This window comes from Anolis sagrei, chromosome 9 (genome assembly GCF_037176765.1).
Source record: "Anolis sagrei isolate rAnoSag1 chromosome 9, rAnoSag1.mat, whole genome shotgun sequence".
In the NCBI taxonomy this organism is placed as follows: Eukaryota; Metazoa; Chordata; class Lepidosauria; order Squamata; family Dactyloidae; genus Anolis; species Anolis sagrei.
This window is the reverse complement of record NC_090029.1, coordinates 25,878,368-25,894,684: the sequence shown is the minus strand read 5'-3', so window position 1 is coordinate 25,894,684 and position 16,317 is coordinate 25,878,368. Positions and strand designations below refer to the sequence as shown.

General features: G+C 43.9%; 1 protein-coding gene across 1 annotated transcript in view; it reads left to right on the top strand.

Annotated features, from left to right (window-relative positions):
- Positions 1-16,317, top strand: part of DUOX2 (dual oxidase 2) — a 78,019-nt gene that overhangs the window by 42,199 nt on the left and 19,503 nt on the right. The window contains exons 16-25 of the mRNA XM_067471389.1: positions 2,191-2,304; positions 2,404-2,606; positions 3,285-3,470; positions 4,875-5,100; positions 7,221-7,314; positions 8,886-9,061; positions 11,104-11,173; positions 11,456-11,551; positions 15,052-15,230; positions 15,844-16,074. Coding sequence (XP_067327490.1) covers positions 2,191-2,304; positions 2,404-2,606; positions 3,285-3,470; positions 4,875-5,100; positions 7,221-7,314; positions 8,886-9,061; positions 11,104-11,173; positions 11,456-11,551; positions 15,052-15,230; positions 15,844-16,074 — 1,575 coding nt within the window. The remainder of the gene's footprint in view (positions 1-2,190; positions 2,305-2,403; positions 2,607-3,284; positions 3,471-4,874; positions 5,101-7,220; positions 7,315-8,885; positions 9,062-11,103; positions 11,174-11,455; positions 11,552-15,051; positions 15,231-15,843; positions 16,075-16,317) is intronic.

Genomic DNA, 16,317 nt, shown 5'->3' with positions numbered 1-16,317 from the left:
AACTTGGGTCTTTCAGATATTTTGAACTTTAGCTCCCAAAAGACCTAACTGCTGGCCCAACTTCATGGGATCCTTTCTTTTAGAATTTAAGCCAACTTTTGGAAAACACTCTCCTTAGAGATGCTAAATACCTTTACTCAAAGTTCCAGATATTTCTATTACTACCATTATTATTATTATTATTATTATTATTATTATTATTTGAAACACAACAAGATGAGTCTACAGCAGGCACTCTGCTGGCTGTTGAATTGGATCACACGTTGGACACTTCCCAAGTGTGTAAGACTGTATGATGTATCCGCGAATAATGCATGCAGCTCCCAGTAAGGTGCCCTTCTGCATCTGGCAGATGGTAATCTTGTCAGCGCCGATTGTGTTTAAGTGCAGGCCAAGGTCTTTAGACACTACACCCAGTGTGCCGATCACCCCTGGGACTACCTTGATTGGCTTGTGCCAGAGTCTTTGCAGTTCGATCTTTAAATCCTCATATTGTGTCAGCTTTTCCAGTTGTTTCTCTTCAATCTTGCTGTCACCTGGGATTGCGACATCAACAATCCATACTTTGTTTTTTAACACGATTGTGAGGTCAGGAGTATTATGCTCCAAAACTCTGTCTGTCTGAATCCAGAAGTCCCAGAGGAGTTTGGCGTGTTCATTCTCTGTAACTCTTTCTGGCTTGTGATCCCACCAGTTCTTTGTCGCAGGCAGATGGTCTTTGTGGCAGAAGTTCCAATGAATCACCTGAGCAATTGTGTTGTGCCTCTGCTTGTAGTCTGTCTGCACAATCTTCTTGCAGCAGCTCAGGATGTGATCTATTGTTTCATCTGCTTCCTTGCAGAGTCTACATTTGAGATCTGTTGTCGACTTTTCAATTCTGGCTTTGAAGGCATTGGTTCTAATGGCTTATTATTATTATTATTATTATTATTATTATTATTATAATAAACTTGTCCTTTTCATTGCGCTTTCGGAGAGTGACCATGCACCTCTTTTTTGACACTCCTCCCATAATGTTGTCCTCTTACTATACTTCCCTCCGCCTGTGTGAAAGCCTGTTCTCACTACTCCGTCTCCTATGAGTTTATCCCTCACAAACATTTCTTTTTCTCTTCCTCATCCAGAGTTTTATCATTTTATATTGTACATGTGGCCTGCTCTTTGTGATTGATTTTTCATTGCATTATTTTGTTTTGTTTTATTTTGCGTTATCTTATTGTATTTTTATGCTTTATCTATTTAATTGTGATCTTAGTTCTGTTGTTTTGGTTTCAATTTATTGTATTTTGCTGTAATGTATGTCTGGGCTTGGCCTGATGTAAGTCGCCCTTGAGTTGTAGAGTTGTAGTTCACCTACATCCAGAGTCTCCTTTGGGGAGATGGTGGTGGGGCATAAATAAAGATTATTATTATTGTTGTTGTTGTTGTTGTTGTTGTTGTTTACAACATTTCTACCTCACCTTTCTCACCCCCCGAGAGGGGACTCAGAGCGGCTAACACTGGCAACAATTCGATGCCGCAATATCACAATATAACAAACAATATAAAACCATAAATACATAATAGATTAAAACAATGACATTAATTATACAGTCATATAGCCGTTTCCGTTATCATAACAATCCTCGTATGGTCCAGTTCAGTGTCCAAAGTGCCGTTGTGCCTGCTGGCACGATTTCAGTTTTTTCCTAAAGGAAAGGAGGGAGGACGCCGATCTAATATCACTGGGGAGCAAATTCCACAAGCAGGGGGTCACCACCGAGAAGGCCCTGTCCCTCGTCCCCACCAGACGCGTTTGCGAGGCTGGTGGGACCGAAAGCAGGGCCTCCCCAGTGGATCTTAAACTATAAGGCGGAACGTAGAAGGAGATACGTTCGGACAAGTAAGCTGGGCTGGAGTTGTATAGGGCTTTACTATGAGTTTTGATGTCATTCATTTTAATATCATCCCATTGCAGCCTGATAGGGATTTGTGTTTAGAAAATATGTCATTTTAAAAGATTCCAAGTGTGAATATGACATGAGCCACTGAAGGAGTGATAGTTAATGCAGCAACAGAAAGGAAGATTAAATATCATGTCGGTTACGGCAGGAATGTGAGCCTTGGCTGTTGCCCAACGATACCGATCTTGGCATAACGAGGCAATTGTGGCTACGGTGACTTAACCTATCAGTATTTGTATCTCTGCAGTAAGTCTGTTTGTCGCCTGGGTTGTTGCCATCTTCCGGAGGAGAAATTTCAAGAAACTGCAAAAGAAGCAAACCCCTTCTGACCGGACAGAGGTCAACGTGGATGGAGTCCAAGGTGAGGCATACAGTTTCAAGGATATTTTCCGATTGCAATCAATTCCTTATTTTAAGAATAATCTTTCTGAGCCCGACTGACACGTTCCTTTGTCCTCAGCCTTTGAATGGCAAGACTCCAAGACCCCGAGTTGCCCCGTCTATCTGCAATTGCATGAAGGCAGGTTGATCAAGGTTTTCGACAGCAAGTTGTCGGTGCTTCGGACCATCACTCTGAAAAGCCAACAGCCGCTGGAGACTATCTTGTCTAACAACAAAGGCAACAAGACTTTGCTTCTGAAAATCCCTAAAGAATATGATCTGGTATGTAGCATGATCAATACTTGGCAAATGTGTTGTTGAAGGCTTTCATGGCCAGAATCACTGGGTTGCTGTGGTTTTCCAGGCTGTATGGCCATGTTCCAGAAGCATTCTCTCCTGACGTTTTGCCCACATCTATGGCAGGTGCCGTCAGAGGTTGTGAGGTTTGTTGGAAACTAGGCAAGTGAGGTTTACATATGTCCAGAGTGGGAGGCAAGTGTGTGCTGTGACTCAGTCTGAAACTGAACCCTGTGGGTCTTGTGAGCCAGAGTTCCCTGATGAAGAGGATGATGGGATTCAGATTTCTGTGCCTGCCTCAGACAATGCAGCAGGGGAAACATCAAGTCAGTTCTCAGGGGAAAAGAATGTCAGTGGGATGGATAACGGCCAGGTGGAGTTGTCTTCGTCTCCCCAGCCTTCCCATGGTGATCTAGTCCAGTTGGACCAAGATAAAGAGAGCCTTGAAGATAGTGAAATAATGAGCAGGCAAGAACACTTAGAATTAAGGGTCTGGAGGAGCTCTCGCTTAGCTGGTAAGTGAGAAGCCAAGTCGGCCAAGGGTCACCGCAATGTGTTCATGATTGCAAAGGGCATTTAGCCTTCCCAATTTAAAACTCTGCATGTGCTGTATGATGCACAGCTGCATATGTCCCGAATAACATGCCGGATGTTGCCCCGCAGGTGTTGATGTTCAATGGCGAGGCAGAGTGCAAGGACTTTCTTGGGCAGCTGAAAACCTATCTGGAGAGAAGTGGACTTTCTCTCCACATTTCGGAGATGAAACAGCAACAGCTGCTCCAGAAAGCAGTGACCAAGAAGCAGAGGAAGGACATCCTGGAGATTTTCTTCCGGCAGTCCTTTGCCCAGGTATGTGAAAAGACTTTTTTATGTAGAGGCGGAGCATTCGCCGAGTGTTAGTTTTTCGAAAATCCAATCCAGAAAAAGTAAGAGGAGAAAGTGACGCTGTTAGAAGATAACATTACAAGATACTGAAGCATCCTGAAACAACGGTTCCCAGAATGGTTTGTTTCCCTCAATCCTCTAGTTTTCCACTTTGGAAAAGGATGAGTTACATTCTAGAACAGGCCTGGGCAAACTTGGCCCCTTCAGGTGTTTTGGACTCCAACTCCCACAATTCCTAAGAGCCTCAGGACCCTTCCTTTTCCCCCTCAGCCGCCTGAGGCTGTTAGGAATTGTGGGAGTTGGGAGTCCAAAACACCTGGAGGGCCCAAGTTTTCCCAGGCCTGTTCTAGATGCTGAACTTCCAAACTAAGCCAGTTTACTTCTCCCTTACTATGGGTACAGCATTATCGATGGTGATGGCGATGGTGATGGTAGTGCTGATGGAGGTGGTGGTGGTGGTGAGGTGATGGCGATGGTGGTGGTGAAGGAAATGGTGGTGGTAGTGATGGTGATGGCGGTGGTGATGGGGGTGGTGGTGGTGATGGTGATGGTGGTGGTGATGGTGATGGTGGTGGTGATGGTGATGGCAGTGGTGATGGTGGTGGTGATGGTGATGGTGGTGGTGATTTTGATGGCGGTGGGGATGGTGGTGGTGGTGGTGATGGCAGTGGTGATGGCCGTGGTGATAGAGGTGGTGGTGGTGGTTATGGTGATGGAGTTGGTGATAGAGGTGGTGGTAGTGGTGATTATGGTGATGGAGGTGGTGATAGAGGTGGTGGTAGTGGTGATGGAGGTGGTGGTGGTGGTGGTGATGGAGGTGGTGGTGATAGCGGTGGTGATGGCCATGGTGATAGAGGGGTGGTGGTGGTGATTATGGTGATGCAGATGGTGATAGAGATAGTGGTGATGGTGATGGAGATGGTGATGGAGGTGGCGGTGGTGATGGAGGTGTTGGTGGTGATGGTGATGGAGGTGGTGGTGGTGATCAACAGCATTTAACTGGATTATATGGCAGTTTAGACCGAAATAATCCCCTTCAAAGCAGTTCATCTGCATTCTGAAACTGAATTATATGGCAGGTCAGATCCAGCCTGAGACCCTTGCCTCTGGACAGAGTTACTCATCCTTCCTCATTCTCCTCCTCTGAGTTGCTTTTCTTTGCGGGAAATTCCTTGCCTATCTTTTTGTTCATATTGATGTTCCGAAGCACTGTGACGCAGATTGATCCATTCTTGAGGTTATACATAGACCAATATTTGCAGGGCAGGGAGAAGGGCGTCCCCGTTTTATTTAGATTTCGGTGGCTCTATTGTAGGAGATGTCAAGAAGGCAGTTCCGGGTACTCAACGGCCAACCTTCCCTTTTCAGGTTCTTGACATTGACAGATTAGATGCTGGGGAGCTGAGCCTGGAGGCTTCACAGAAAGCCAAGGAAGCGCTCAAGTCGGAGCTGAGCCGGGCGGAGTTTGCAGATGCTTTGGGCCTCAAGTCCCAGTCCGTGTTTGTGGACTCCATGTTCTCTCTTGCGGACAAAGATGGCAATGGATACCTCTCCTTCCGGGAGTTCCTGGACATCTTAGTGGTCTTTATGAAAGGTGACTTGTGACTTTGAGTCTGAATTTGGCACACAATTCAAGATGCTAGAATATTCCCACAACATATTTCCAAAAAACTTGCTTTCAGAAAAAAACGTTGAATACAGAATAATAATAATAATAATAACAACAACAACAACAATAACAACAACTTTATTTTTTACCCCGCCTCCATCTTTCCAAAGGGACTCAGGGTGGCTTATATGGGGACAAGTATGACCCTTGTATCCATGGGAGATATGTTCCTGGACTTCATGTGGATACAGTAGCCAACCCTATTGAAATCAAAGGACTTTTGACCCATGAATACCATAGAGTTGCACTGGAGGACCTAGAAAATGCCTAGATAGAGCATATTTTATCGCATATGGATAAATGAAACCATGGAAACCAGTCCTGTGTATAGGGGATTGGACTGTATGAAGAGTAGTAAATAATAAAGCAGTGGTGCAGTGGGTTAAACCACTAAGCTGCAGAACTTGCTGTCTGGAAGGTCGGCAGTTCAAACCCAAGGGATGGGGTGAGCTCCTGCTGTTAGGTGCAGCTTCTGTCAACCTAGCAGTTCGAAAACATACAAATGTGAGTAGATAAATAGGTACTGCTTTTGCGGGAAGGTAACAGTGCTCCATGCAGTCATGCTGGCCACATGACCTTGGAGGTGTCTACGGAGAACGCCGGCTCTTTGGTTTAGAAATGGAGAGGAGCACCAACCCCCAGAGTCAGACACAACTAGGCTTAATGTCAAGGGGAACCCTTTACCTATCTATATACCCAGTCATTTTTAGTCTATGGATCTAAATATGCATTTTATGGTATGAATGATTTCAACAAGTTTTCATCTTAGGTTTGTGTTTTTTAATATATGTGTTTTAATGGTTTTATTTATTTATTTATTTACAACATTTATATGCCGCCCTTCTAACCCCAAAGGGGACTCAGAGTGGCTTACAAGATATATATATACATATAATATATTAAAGTATTAGCATAGTACAATATCAGTATTATATATTACTATATTGTATTATACCATTGTATTATAATATTATTAGTAATATTAGAAGTAATATAAATATATAATTATAATACCATATTATTATTAGTAGAATTAATTACATTACATTATAATATGATAAATATTATATGTATATACATTATATTATATTATATTATATTATTAGAATAGCACAGGAAACAAGGTGGAACTGTCCCCTTTTGGACCTCAAGTCCCTTCCTTTTCCCCCTCAGCCACTTAAGCTCCCTGCTTGAGCAGTGATGGCATGATCATCAGCATAGGTGAAACTGTCTGTCGCTTCTGGCAGCTGCTGAGAGGGGAAAGGAAAGGGCCTGAGGCTGTTAGGAATGGTGGGAGTTGGAGTCCAAAACACCTGGAAGGCCCAAGTTGATCTATTTCTTCCTTGGGGAGAATTTCATCTATGCTGACGATCGTGCCATCACTGCTCAAACAGGGAGTTCACATCATTATATTGTCATATTATTAGTAATATTACATGTAATATAAAACATATAAATTTAATATTGTATTATTATTAGAAGTATTATATTTTATTGCATTATAATATTATAAATATTATATGTAAAAACAATATGTTGTATTATATTATATTATATTATATTATATTATATTATATTATATTATATTATATTTTGTACCCTACCTGAAACTATGAGGAGAGGAGATTCCATCTGAACATTAGGAAGAGTGTGAGAACTGGAGGCTCCTTCTTTGGAAGCTTTTGAACAGAGGCTGGATGACCATCTGTCGGGTGTTCTTTGTATGCAATTTTCATTCAACTTTTCATTCAACCCTCATATTTTGAACTAAGGACCTTGGAGAGCTCCTTTCAGCTTCAAACTAGCAGAGCATCTACACTGAGTGAATGTAGTTTGATGCAACTTGAACTGTCATGGCTCAATGCAATGGGGTCCTGGAAATTGTAGTTTAGTGAGGCACTAACACTTTGATAGAGAATGCTAATGACCTTTGCAGACGACAGCTTCCATAATTCCATAGCATTGAGTCATGGCTGTTAAAGCAGTGTTGATGCAATCTTATGTTTACTTATGCTGTGTGTTCCCTCCCTCTTTCTTTTTCTTAGGATCGCCGCAGGAAAAATCCAAGATGATGTTCCAAATGTATGACATAGATGGGAACGGCTTCCTTTCCAAAGATGAATTCTTTAGGATGCTGAGGTACCTGTTATTGCTTTAGGGCCTTGCAGCTTTGTAACCAACCTCTTTTGAGGGGAACCTCCTACTCATTCTACTGCATAGAACTGTGGACTTCCAATCCCCAAATTCTCCCCTATGGACAGCATGGGAAACTAGGCATTTCTATTTATTCTTACTGACTAGTAGTGCACTTATTCTGTGGAATGAATGCAGCTTGACACCACTTAAACTCTAGCTTGGTGAGGCATCAACTCTCTTGGACAGAGAAGGCTAAAGACTTTGGAGAAATACAAATTCCAATGATCCCATAGCATATGAGGTCAAACTGTATCAGTGATACAGTGTAGATGCAGCCTGTGTCATCTGCAAGAGGCCAAATCATTTTGAATTATAAAAATAATATAATATATAATCTATATAAATAAAAAAGTAATGTTTGTTTATGGGATTAACATAACTCGAAAACCATTGGATGAATTGACACCAAATTTGGACACAAGACACCGCCAACGAGTGACAATCACTCATAAAATACTAAAAAACACAACAGAGGAGACTTAAAAGGCCAAAAAAGCAAGAAGACGCTACAGCGCATGCACAAAACAACATATATACACATATAAACAAATATATATACACACACATATATACACACAAAAAACATATACATAGACTGGGCCACAGCAACGCATGGCAGGAGGCTGCTAGTAATCTCCATCACCACCATCACCACCACCTCCTTCACCATTGCCATCATCATCACCATCACCATCACCACCTCCTTCGCCATTGCCATCGCCATTACCATCACCTCCATCACCACCACCATCACCGCCACCACCACCTCTATCACCATCACCACCATCACCACCATCACCACCACCTCCTTCATTCACCATTGCCATCACCATTACCATTACCACCACCACCATCCCCGCCACCACCACCTCCATCACCACCATCACCACCACCTCCTTCACCATTGCCATCGCCATTACCATTACCACCATCTCCATCATCACCACCATCACCACCGCCATCACCACCGCCATCACCACCTCCATCTCCATCACTATCATCACCACCACCTCCTTCACCATTGCCATTGCCATTACCATTACCACCACCTCCATCATCACCACCATCACCACCACCATCACCGCCACCACCACCTCCATCTCCATCACCACCATCACCGCCACCTCCTTCACCATTGCCATCGCCATTACAATTACCACCACCTCCATCACCACCACCATCACCGCCACCACCACCACCACCTCCATCACCATCACCGCCACCTCCATCACCAGCACCATCGCCATCGCTAAGGGAGAAGTAAATTGGCTAAGTTTGGAAGTTCAGCATCTAAAGAGATCTAGAACAGGCCTGGGCAAACGTGGAAGTTGTCGCACTCTTTGGCCAAGAACTCTCAATACTTCTTAAGTTACAGTTCCTATGATTCCATATTATTGAGCCACAACAATCAGAGTGGTGTCAAACTGCATCAATTCTACAGTGTAGATGTTCCTTCCTTATGCCTTTGATTCACACTGTTTTGCTGACCTGCGCTGAATTGTCTCCCATTCTAGATCCTTCATTGAAATATCTAACAACTGCCTCTCGCGGGATCAGACTGAGGAAGCCATTGAGTCCTTGTTCCGGGAGTCCGGATTCCAAGATAAGGAGGAACTCACCTGGGAAGATTTTCACTATATGTTGCGGGACCACGACAATGAACTTCGCTGCACACAGCTCTGTCTGAAAGGTCAGCGGGAGCAAAAGGGAAGAATGTAGCTATGAGGTGCCCTTCCAAAGAAGAATGCTGCCCTTCACGCTTCCAATTTCTGGCATTTCAGTGAGATGTCTCACTGTGAATCTCAAGGCAGATCAACATTTGGTTATAACATAGTTACAGTAACGGCCTGGCTCTTGTGCTCCCTTCCCACAAGTCTGATTATTATAGTATTTCGTTATTTATGGTCTTGTTGTTGCTTATTTGTATTTGTATGACACTTAATGTTATGACATTCCTAAGTGGTTCATAATAAATGGAGATACAGAAACAGTGGGAAAGCACTTTAGAAATGACAAGCAATTAAATGATAAAAATAGTTAGTTGTGCCCAATACGTTCTGAGAATATTTACCTTTCTATCTACCTAGCTGTTTCCTTCCTTCCTCGCTTTCTTCCTTCTTCCCTTCCTTCCTTCCTCCCCCCTTCTTTCCTCCCTGCCTTTATTTCTCACTTCCTTCCTCGCTTCCTTCTTTCCTCCTTACTTTTCTCCCTCACTTCCTTGCTTTTATACTTGCTTCCTTCTTTCCTCTCTGCCTTCCTTTCTCACTTCCTTCCTTGCTTCCTTCCTTCTTACCTTCTATCCTTCTTTCCTCACTTCCTTCTTTCCTTCCTACTTTCCTCCCTTCCTTCCTCCCTTCCTTCTTTGTTTCCTTCTTACTTTCCTTACTTTCTTCCTTCTTTCCTCCCTTGCTTTCTTCCTCGCTTCCTACTTTCCTCCCTTCCTTCCTCCCTTCCTTCTTTGCTTCCTACTTACTTTCCTTACTTTCTTCCTTCTTTCCTCCCTTGCTTTCTTCCTCGCTTCCTTCCTTCTTTCCTCCCTGCTTTCCTCTCTCACTTCCTTGCTTGCTGATTAGCTTCCTTCTTTCCTCCCTGCCTTCCTCACTCACTTCCTTCCTTGCTTCCTTCCTTCTTACCTTCCTTCTTTCCTCACTTCCTTCTTTCCTTCCTACTTTCCTCCCTTCCTTCCTCCCTCCCTTCTTTGCTTCTTTCCTACTTTCCTTACTTTCTTCCTTCTTTCCTCCCTTGCTTTCTTCCTCGCTTCCTTCCTTCTTTTCTCCCTGCCTACCTTTCTCACTTCCTTCCTGGATTCCTTCCTTCTTACCTTCCTCTCCTTCCTACTTTCCTCACTTCCTTCTTTCCTTCCTACTTTCCTCCCTACTTTTCTGCCTCTCTCCCTTGCTTATTTCCTTCTTCCTTCACTTCCTTCCTTGTTTCCTTCCTTCTTTCATCCCTACTTTCCTCCCTCTCTCCCTTCCTCTCTCCCTTCCTTTCTCACTTCCTCCCTTGCTTCCTTGCTTCCTTCTTTTGCTTCTTTTTTTCCTTCTTTCTTTCGTCCCTCCCTTCCTCCCTTCCTTCCTTGCTTCCTCCCTTCTTTCCTTCCTACTTTCCTCCCTCCCTCCCTTCTTTCCTTCCTTCCCTTCCATCCTTCCTACTTTCCTCACTTCCTTCATTCCTTCTTTCCTTCCTTCTTTCCTGCCTAGCTTCCCCCCTTTCTTCCTCCCTGGCTTCCTTGCTTGCATCCTTCTTTCCTTTCTTCCTTTTCATATCCTTTGTAGAAAACAGGACACCAGATAGGTAGATCTTTGATTTGAGAAACCAGCTTGAGAGGCAGACCTTAGCAATATTACTTGGACCACATCTCCCAGAATCCCTGACCAGCATTATGGGAGTTGTCATTCAAACAATAGTTTTGCCAAGCCCTACCAAGGAGCCCCCGGTGGTGCAGTGGGTTAAAGCAAGCACTGAGCTGCTGAACTTACAGCTCCAGCAGGAAGGTAATTGTGCTCCATGCAGTCATGCTGGCCAAATGACCTTGGAGTTGTCTACGGACAACGCTGGCTCTTCAGCTTAGAAATGGAGATGAGCATCACCCCCCAGAGTTGGACACGACTAAACTTAACGTCAAGGAGAAACCTTGACCCTTACTACTCCCAAAGAACCACTCCTTTCCCCTCTTCCCCAAGCTGTGCAAAATCTTTGCTGATAACAGATTTCCTTTTCTGTCATCCAAAGGCGTTCCAGACCGACTGAGACAAAATGCAATCAATCGCATCTCGTTCTTACACAGAAGTAGAGAAAACGGGTAAGCAAACAGTCTGGATCTCAGAGACCTTATGTTTGAAAAATCGTTCATTAATGGAGAATGTCCCTCCCAAACTGGGGTCAAGTAGAGATCATGAAAAGGTGGTAAATTGTGAAGGTTTTGCAAGATATTAAAGGAGAGGATATATAGTTTGCTTAGAGCACACTTTCTCAACCTGGGGGTTGGGTCCAGCCCAGTGGTTTGGAAACAATGGCTTGAACTCTCGGCCTGTCCTAGATAAGCGGCTTCTCTGGAAAGTGTTTGTCTGCCGTTTTTTTGCAGTGAAATCCTAAACCACGACACACCCCCGATTCCAGAGGGCGAGGCTCCGTCTGGAGAAAACCAGGGTCAAGACCTGCGGAAGAGACCGGTCAAAAAGTAGGTGTTTCTTTAAACACGTCAATATTTGATTATTTGAAGCATTCACTTGTTATTTCTCAGCCCACTGGGTCTCCTGAGACATCATTTAGCAAATATTTGAATCTTCCCAAACCAGGAAATATTGCTGATCGATGCGGTATTTGCTGGAACCTCGAATGCATCTCCGAAAGCAACTTTCTGTAGTGATTTTGCACCAACTTGCTGCTAAAAATTGGTCCCACAAGTGACAATTATACTCTTCCAAATAAAACAGAGTGAATATAGGAAGGTTATATATCAGCGTTTCTCAAGCTGGGGGTCGGGATCCTGGGGGGTGGGGTCACGAGAGGGTGTCAGAGGCGTCGCCAAAGTCCGTCAGAGGACATCGTATTTTCTGTTGGTCTTGGGGGTTCTGTGTGGGAAGTTTGGCCCAATTCCATCACTGGTGGAGTTCAGAATTCTCTTTGATTGTAGGCAAACTATAAATCCCAGCAACTACAACTCCCACATGTCAAGCTCTATTTTCCCCAAACTCCACCAGCGTTCACATTTGGACATACTGAGTATCCATGCCAAGTTTGGTCCAGATCCATCATTGTTTGAGTCCACAGTGCTCTCTGGATGTAGGTGAACTACAACTCCCAAACTCAAGGTTAATGCCCACCAAACCCTTCCAATATATTCTGTTGGTCTTGAGAGTTCTGTGTGCCAAGTTTTGTTCAGTTCCATTGTTGGTGGAGTTTAGAATGCTCTTTGATTGTAGATGAACTATAAATCCCAGTAACTACAACTCCCAAATGCCAAGCTCTATTTTCCCCAAACTCCACTAGTGTTCACATTTGGACATACTGAGTATCGGTGCAAAGTTTGGTCCAGATCCATCATTGTTTGAGTTCACAGTGCTCTCTGGATGTAGGTGAACTACAACTTCCAAACGCAAGATCAGTGCCCACCAAACCCTTCCAATATATTCTGTTGGTCTTGGGAGTTCTGTGTGCCAAGTTTGGTTCAATTCCAATGTTGGTGGAATTCAGAATGCTCTTTGAGTATAGGTGAACTATAAATCCCAGTAACTACAACTCCCAAATGACAAAATCAATCCCTCTCCCCAACCCCACCAGTATTCAGATTTGAGTATGTTGAGTATTTGTGCCAAATTTGATCCAGAAAATACATCCTGCATATCAGATATTTACATTACGATTAATAACAGGAGCAAAATCTCAGTTATGAAATAACAATGAAAATAATGTTATGGTTGGGGGTCACCACAACATGAGGAACTGTATGAAGGGGTCGTGGCGTTAGGAAGGTTGAGAAATACTGCTAAATATAGATATACTGTATATCTTTAGACAACCTTATGATTTATTTGCCTTTTCTGATTTATCTCCGGCATCTCTAATCATTGCGTGCCTTGAGAGTCACCATATGACCATAAGTGCCTCCTGGCTTCTGCACGCTGCCGGTGATTCAGTGTGCCGATGACAGTTGTTTATCAGGGCGTTGCTCGAGGCAAACATATCATTTGCATTGTATACACAATTAAATTGTACTTCGGGCTATGAATTGTTTGCCTTGCACTCAGCTTCTGGGCCACAGAGTAAAGGAAGGCTTTGCAAGATGATACGCAAATATGGCCATACTGCCTTTGAGAGTGATCTACTCCAATATCTCAACCTCCAGGTTATAGAGTGAGGCAGAGAGGAGCATGGAGGATCCCAGCCCTGATTCCTAGGCAATCAATATCAACCATATACATCTCATTTTCATCAAGGGCTACATCAGCCTCATCGTTGCCTTCAAAGGGCTGTTAAATCTATGGATGGAGAATCTGTGGATACACAGAGCCAACTATAATTGGGTTGTTGTAGGTTTTTCGGGCGGTATGGCCACGTTATAGAAGCATTCTCTGCTGACACTTCACCTACATCTGTGGCAAGCATCCTCAGAGGTTGTGAGGGGTATTGGAAACTAGGAACATTGGGTTTATATATCTGTGGAAGGTCCAGGGTGGGAGAAAGAACTTTTTGATTGTAGGTGATCTATAAATCCCAGCAACTACAACTCACAAATGTCAAGGTCTATTTTCCCAAACTCCACCAGTGTTCACGTTTAGACATATTGTGTTTTCGTTCCAAGTTTGGTCCCGATCCATCATTGTTTGAGTCCACAGTGCTCTCTGGATGTAGGTGAACTACAACTTCAAAACTCAAGTTCAATGCCCATCAAACTCTTCCAGTATTTTCTGTTGGTCTTGAGAGTTCTGTGTACCAAGTTTGGTTCAATTCCATCGCCGGTGGAGTTCAGAATACTCTTTGATTGTAAGTGAACTATAAATCCCAGCAACTACAACTCCCAAATGTCAAGGTCTATTTTCCCCAAAATCCACCAGTGTTTACATTTGGGCATATTGCGTATCCATGCCAAGTATGGTCCAGATCCATCATTGTTTCAGTCCATAGTGCTCTCTGGATGCAGGTGAACTATAACTCCAAATCTCAAGGTCAATGCTCACCAAACTCTTCCTGTTGGTCATGGGAGTTGTGTGTGCCGAGACTGGTTCAATTCCATCGCTGGTGGAGTTCAGAATACTCTTTGATTGTAGGTGAACTATAAATCCCAGCAACTCCAGCTCCCAAATGACAAAATCAATCCCCCTTCCAACCCCACCAGTATTCAAATTTGGGTATATGGGGTATTTGTGCCAAATTTGGTCCAGTGAAGGAAAATACATCCTGCCTTTCCGATATTTACATTACGATTCATAACAGGAGCAAAATTAGTTATGAAGTAGCAATAGAAATAATGTCATGGTTGGGGGGTCACCACAAGGTGAGGAACTGTATTAAGGGGTCACGGCATTAGGAAGGTTGAGAAACACTGATCTAGAGGCATTTGTAGGTCCTCCAGCACAATTCTGTGGCTGACTTCCAATTAATTCAAAGACCAGGGGATTAAATGAAGACAGTTCATTGACCAGTGGAAGTTGGGCTGATTGGAGCACAAAATAAATCCCTCGTACTGTTAGGGACCCCAATTCAGGGTCCTTGCATTGGGTCTGGTTGCAGGAGGTAGAAAGACAAACACCCAGTCTCAGGAGAAGTACAAAAGCAAGGTTTATTTTCATCATGATCATGAAGAGACGGCCAGCCATACCAAACACGCAGGTCTTGGTACTTTCAAGAGGCTGCTGCTCCCAGTGTCTCTCAGACTCACATTATATAAACAACACTCTTTGGCACTGCAGAAAAAGTCATCCAATTACAAACTACCACCTAGGCTTAATTCCTTATTTAGCACATTGACTAACTAACTTCTCTAATTCCTTATTTGGCATATTGACTAACTGACTTCTTGTAAATCACATGATTTCTTGACAATGGAAAGTACAAGACCCAAATAGCTCTTTCCCCCCTCTAAATACAGAGGGGGTACATTTTTAATTTTGTTTTCTCTTTCATGATTATTGCCCTATCAGTACGAATTCATAATATTTTCCCATTCCTGTGTCACAGGCCCTCTTCCTCAAAGCCCTTTGTGTACACCGAGGCCCGGAGGGAGCGGTTCCAGAGAAGCAAGGTCCACCTGAAGATCCAGCAGTTCAAGCGCTTCATTGAGAATTACCGGCGCCACATCATCTGCGTGGTGATATTCTCCGCCATCACCATGGGCGTCTTTGTGGAGAGGGCATACTGTGAGTTACCAGCCTACTTAACGCCGCCGGCCCGCAAAGTGGGCCCTGAGAGCCAGAACTCCACACCCTCAAACTGTGAGGAAGGAGGGACACCTGCCTCCCGAGGAGGCAGAAAGTGGCCAGCGCCACTACAAGGGCCACGTATGTATCTGCTTGCAGCACAAACTAACCCCCGACTGAAAACCCGGACTCACATCCCAACACTGGCTGCAAGTAGAGCTTATTAACTGCTAACTGAGGAAGTTTGTGACCAAACTTCTTGTCCCTGCCTTTTTTTATTACTTATTTTAGTAGCCTCTTTGGTGACTCAAACCTCTAGGCACTGAGCTGTAGCTTTTAGTCCCCATATTGTTGCTATAAAAGGAAGTTGAATAACCCCACCATAACTTGGACCCCACCCTTTCTGGCGCACAACTCTTTCCAAATATGTATTGCTATTGCTCTTTTGCCCCTTAGGATTGCTTTACATTGACCTGTCGTTGTTTTTTTTAAATGGGACTAACCAAAGGTTTGGAAGACATGTACGTTTGTTTACTATCTAAGCATGCAGAGACCATGGGATCGTAGCCAATGCCAGGCTTTGCCATTCCAACCCATCCCGCTCTTTTCCTAGATTATGGCTTTGCATCTCCACCAACGGGGATTGCGGACACAACCTTCGTCGGCATCCTCATCTCTCGCGGGGCGGGCGCCAGCATCTCCTTTATGTACTCCTTCATCCTGCTCACCATGTGTCGCAACCTCATCACTTTTCTACGGGAAACCTTTTTCAACCGCTACATCCCCTTTGACTCTGCTGTGGATTTCCACCGTTGGATTGCAACAGGCGCTCTCATCTTTTCAGGTAGAGAGAGAGGCTGTAACAGATGCATGCGTTGAAGTTGATGTCAGTATGAGAACCTAACTTTTGGGGGTGACATCAAAGATCCAAATGGCTTAGAGCTTGGAAATGGTTGCTTCGCTGTACTACAAGTACCATTCAAAAAACCTGGTGGTTTCTGAAACTTGTAGCCCAAAGAAGTAGCACACTTTGATTTCATCTTGCTCTCCTGACTACTTACATGCTCTCCTGACTACATCAATGGGT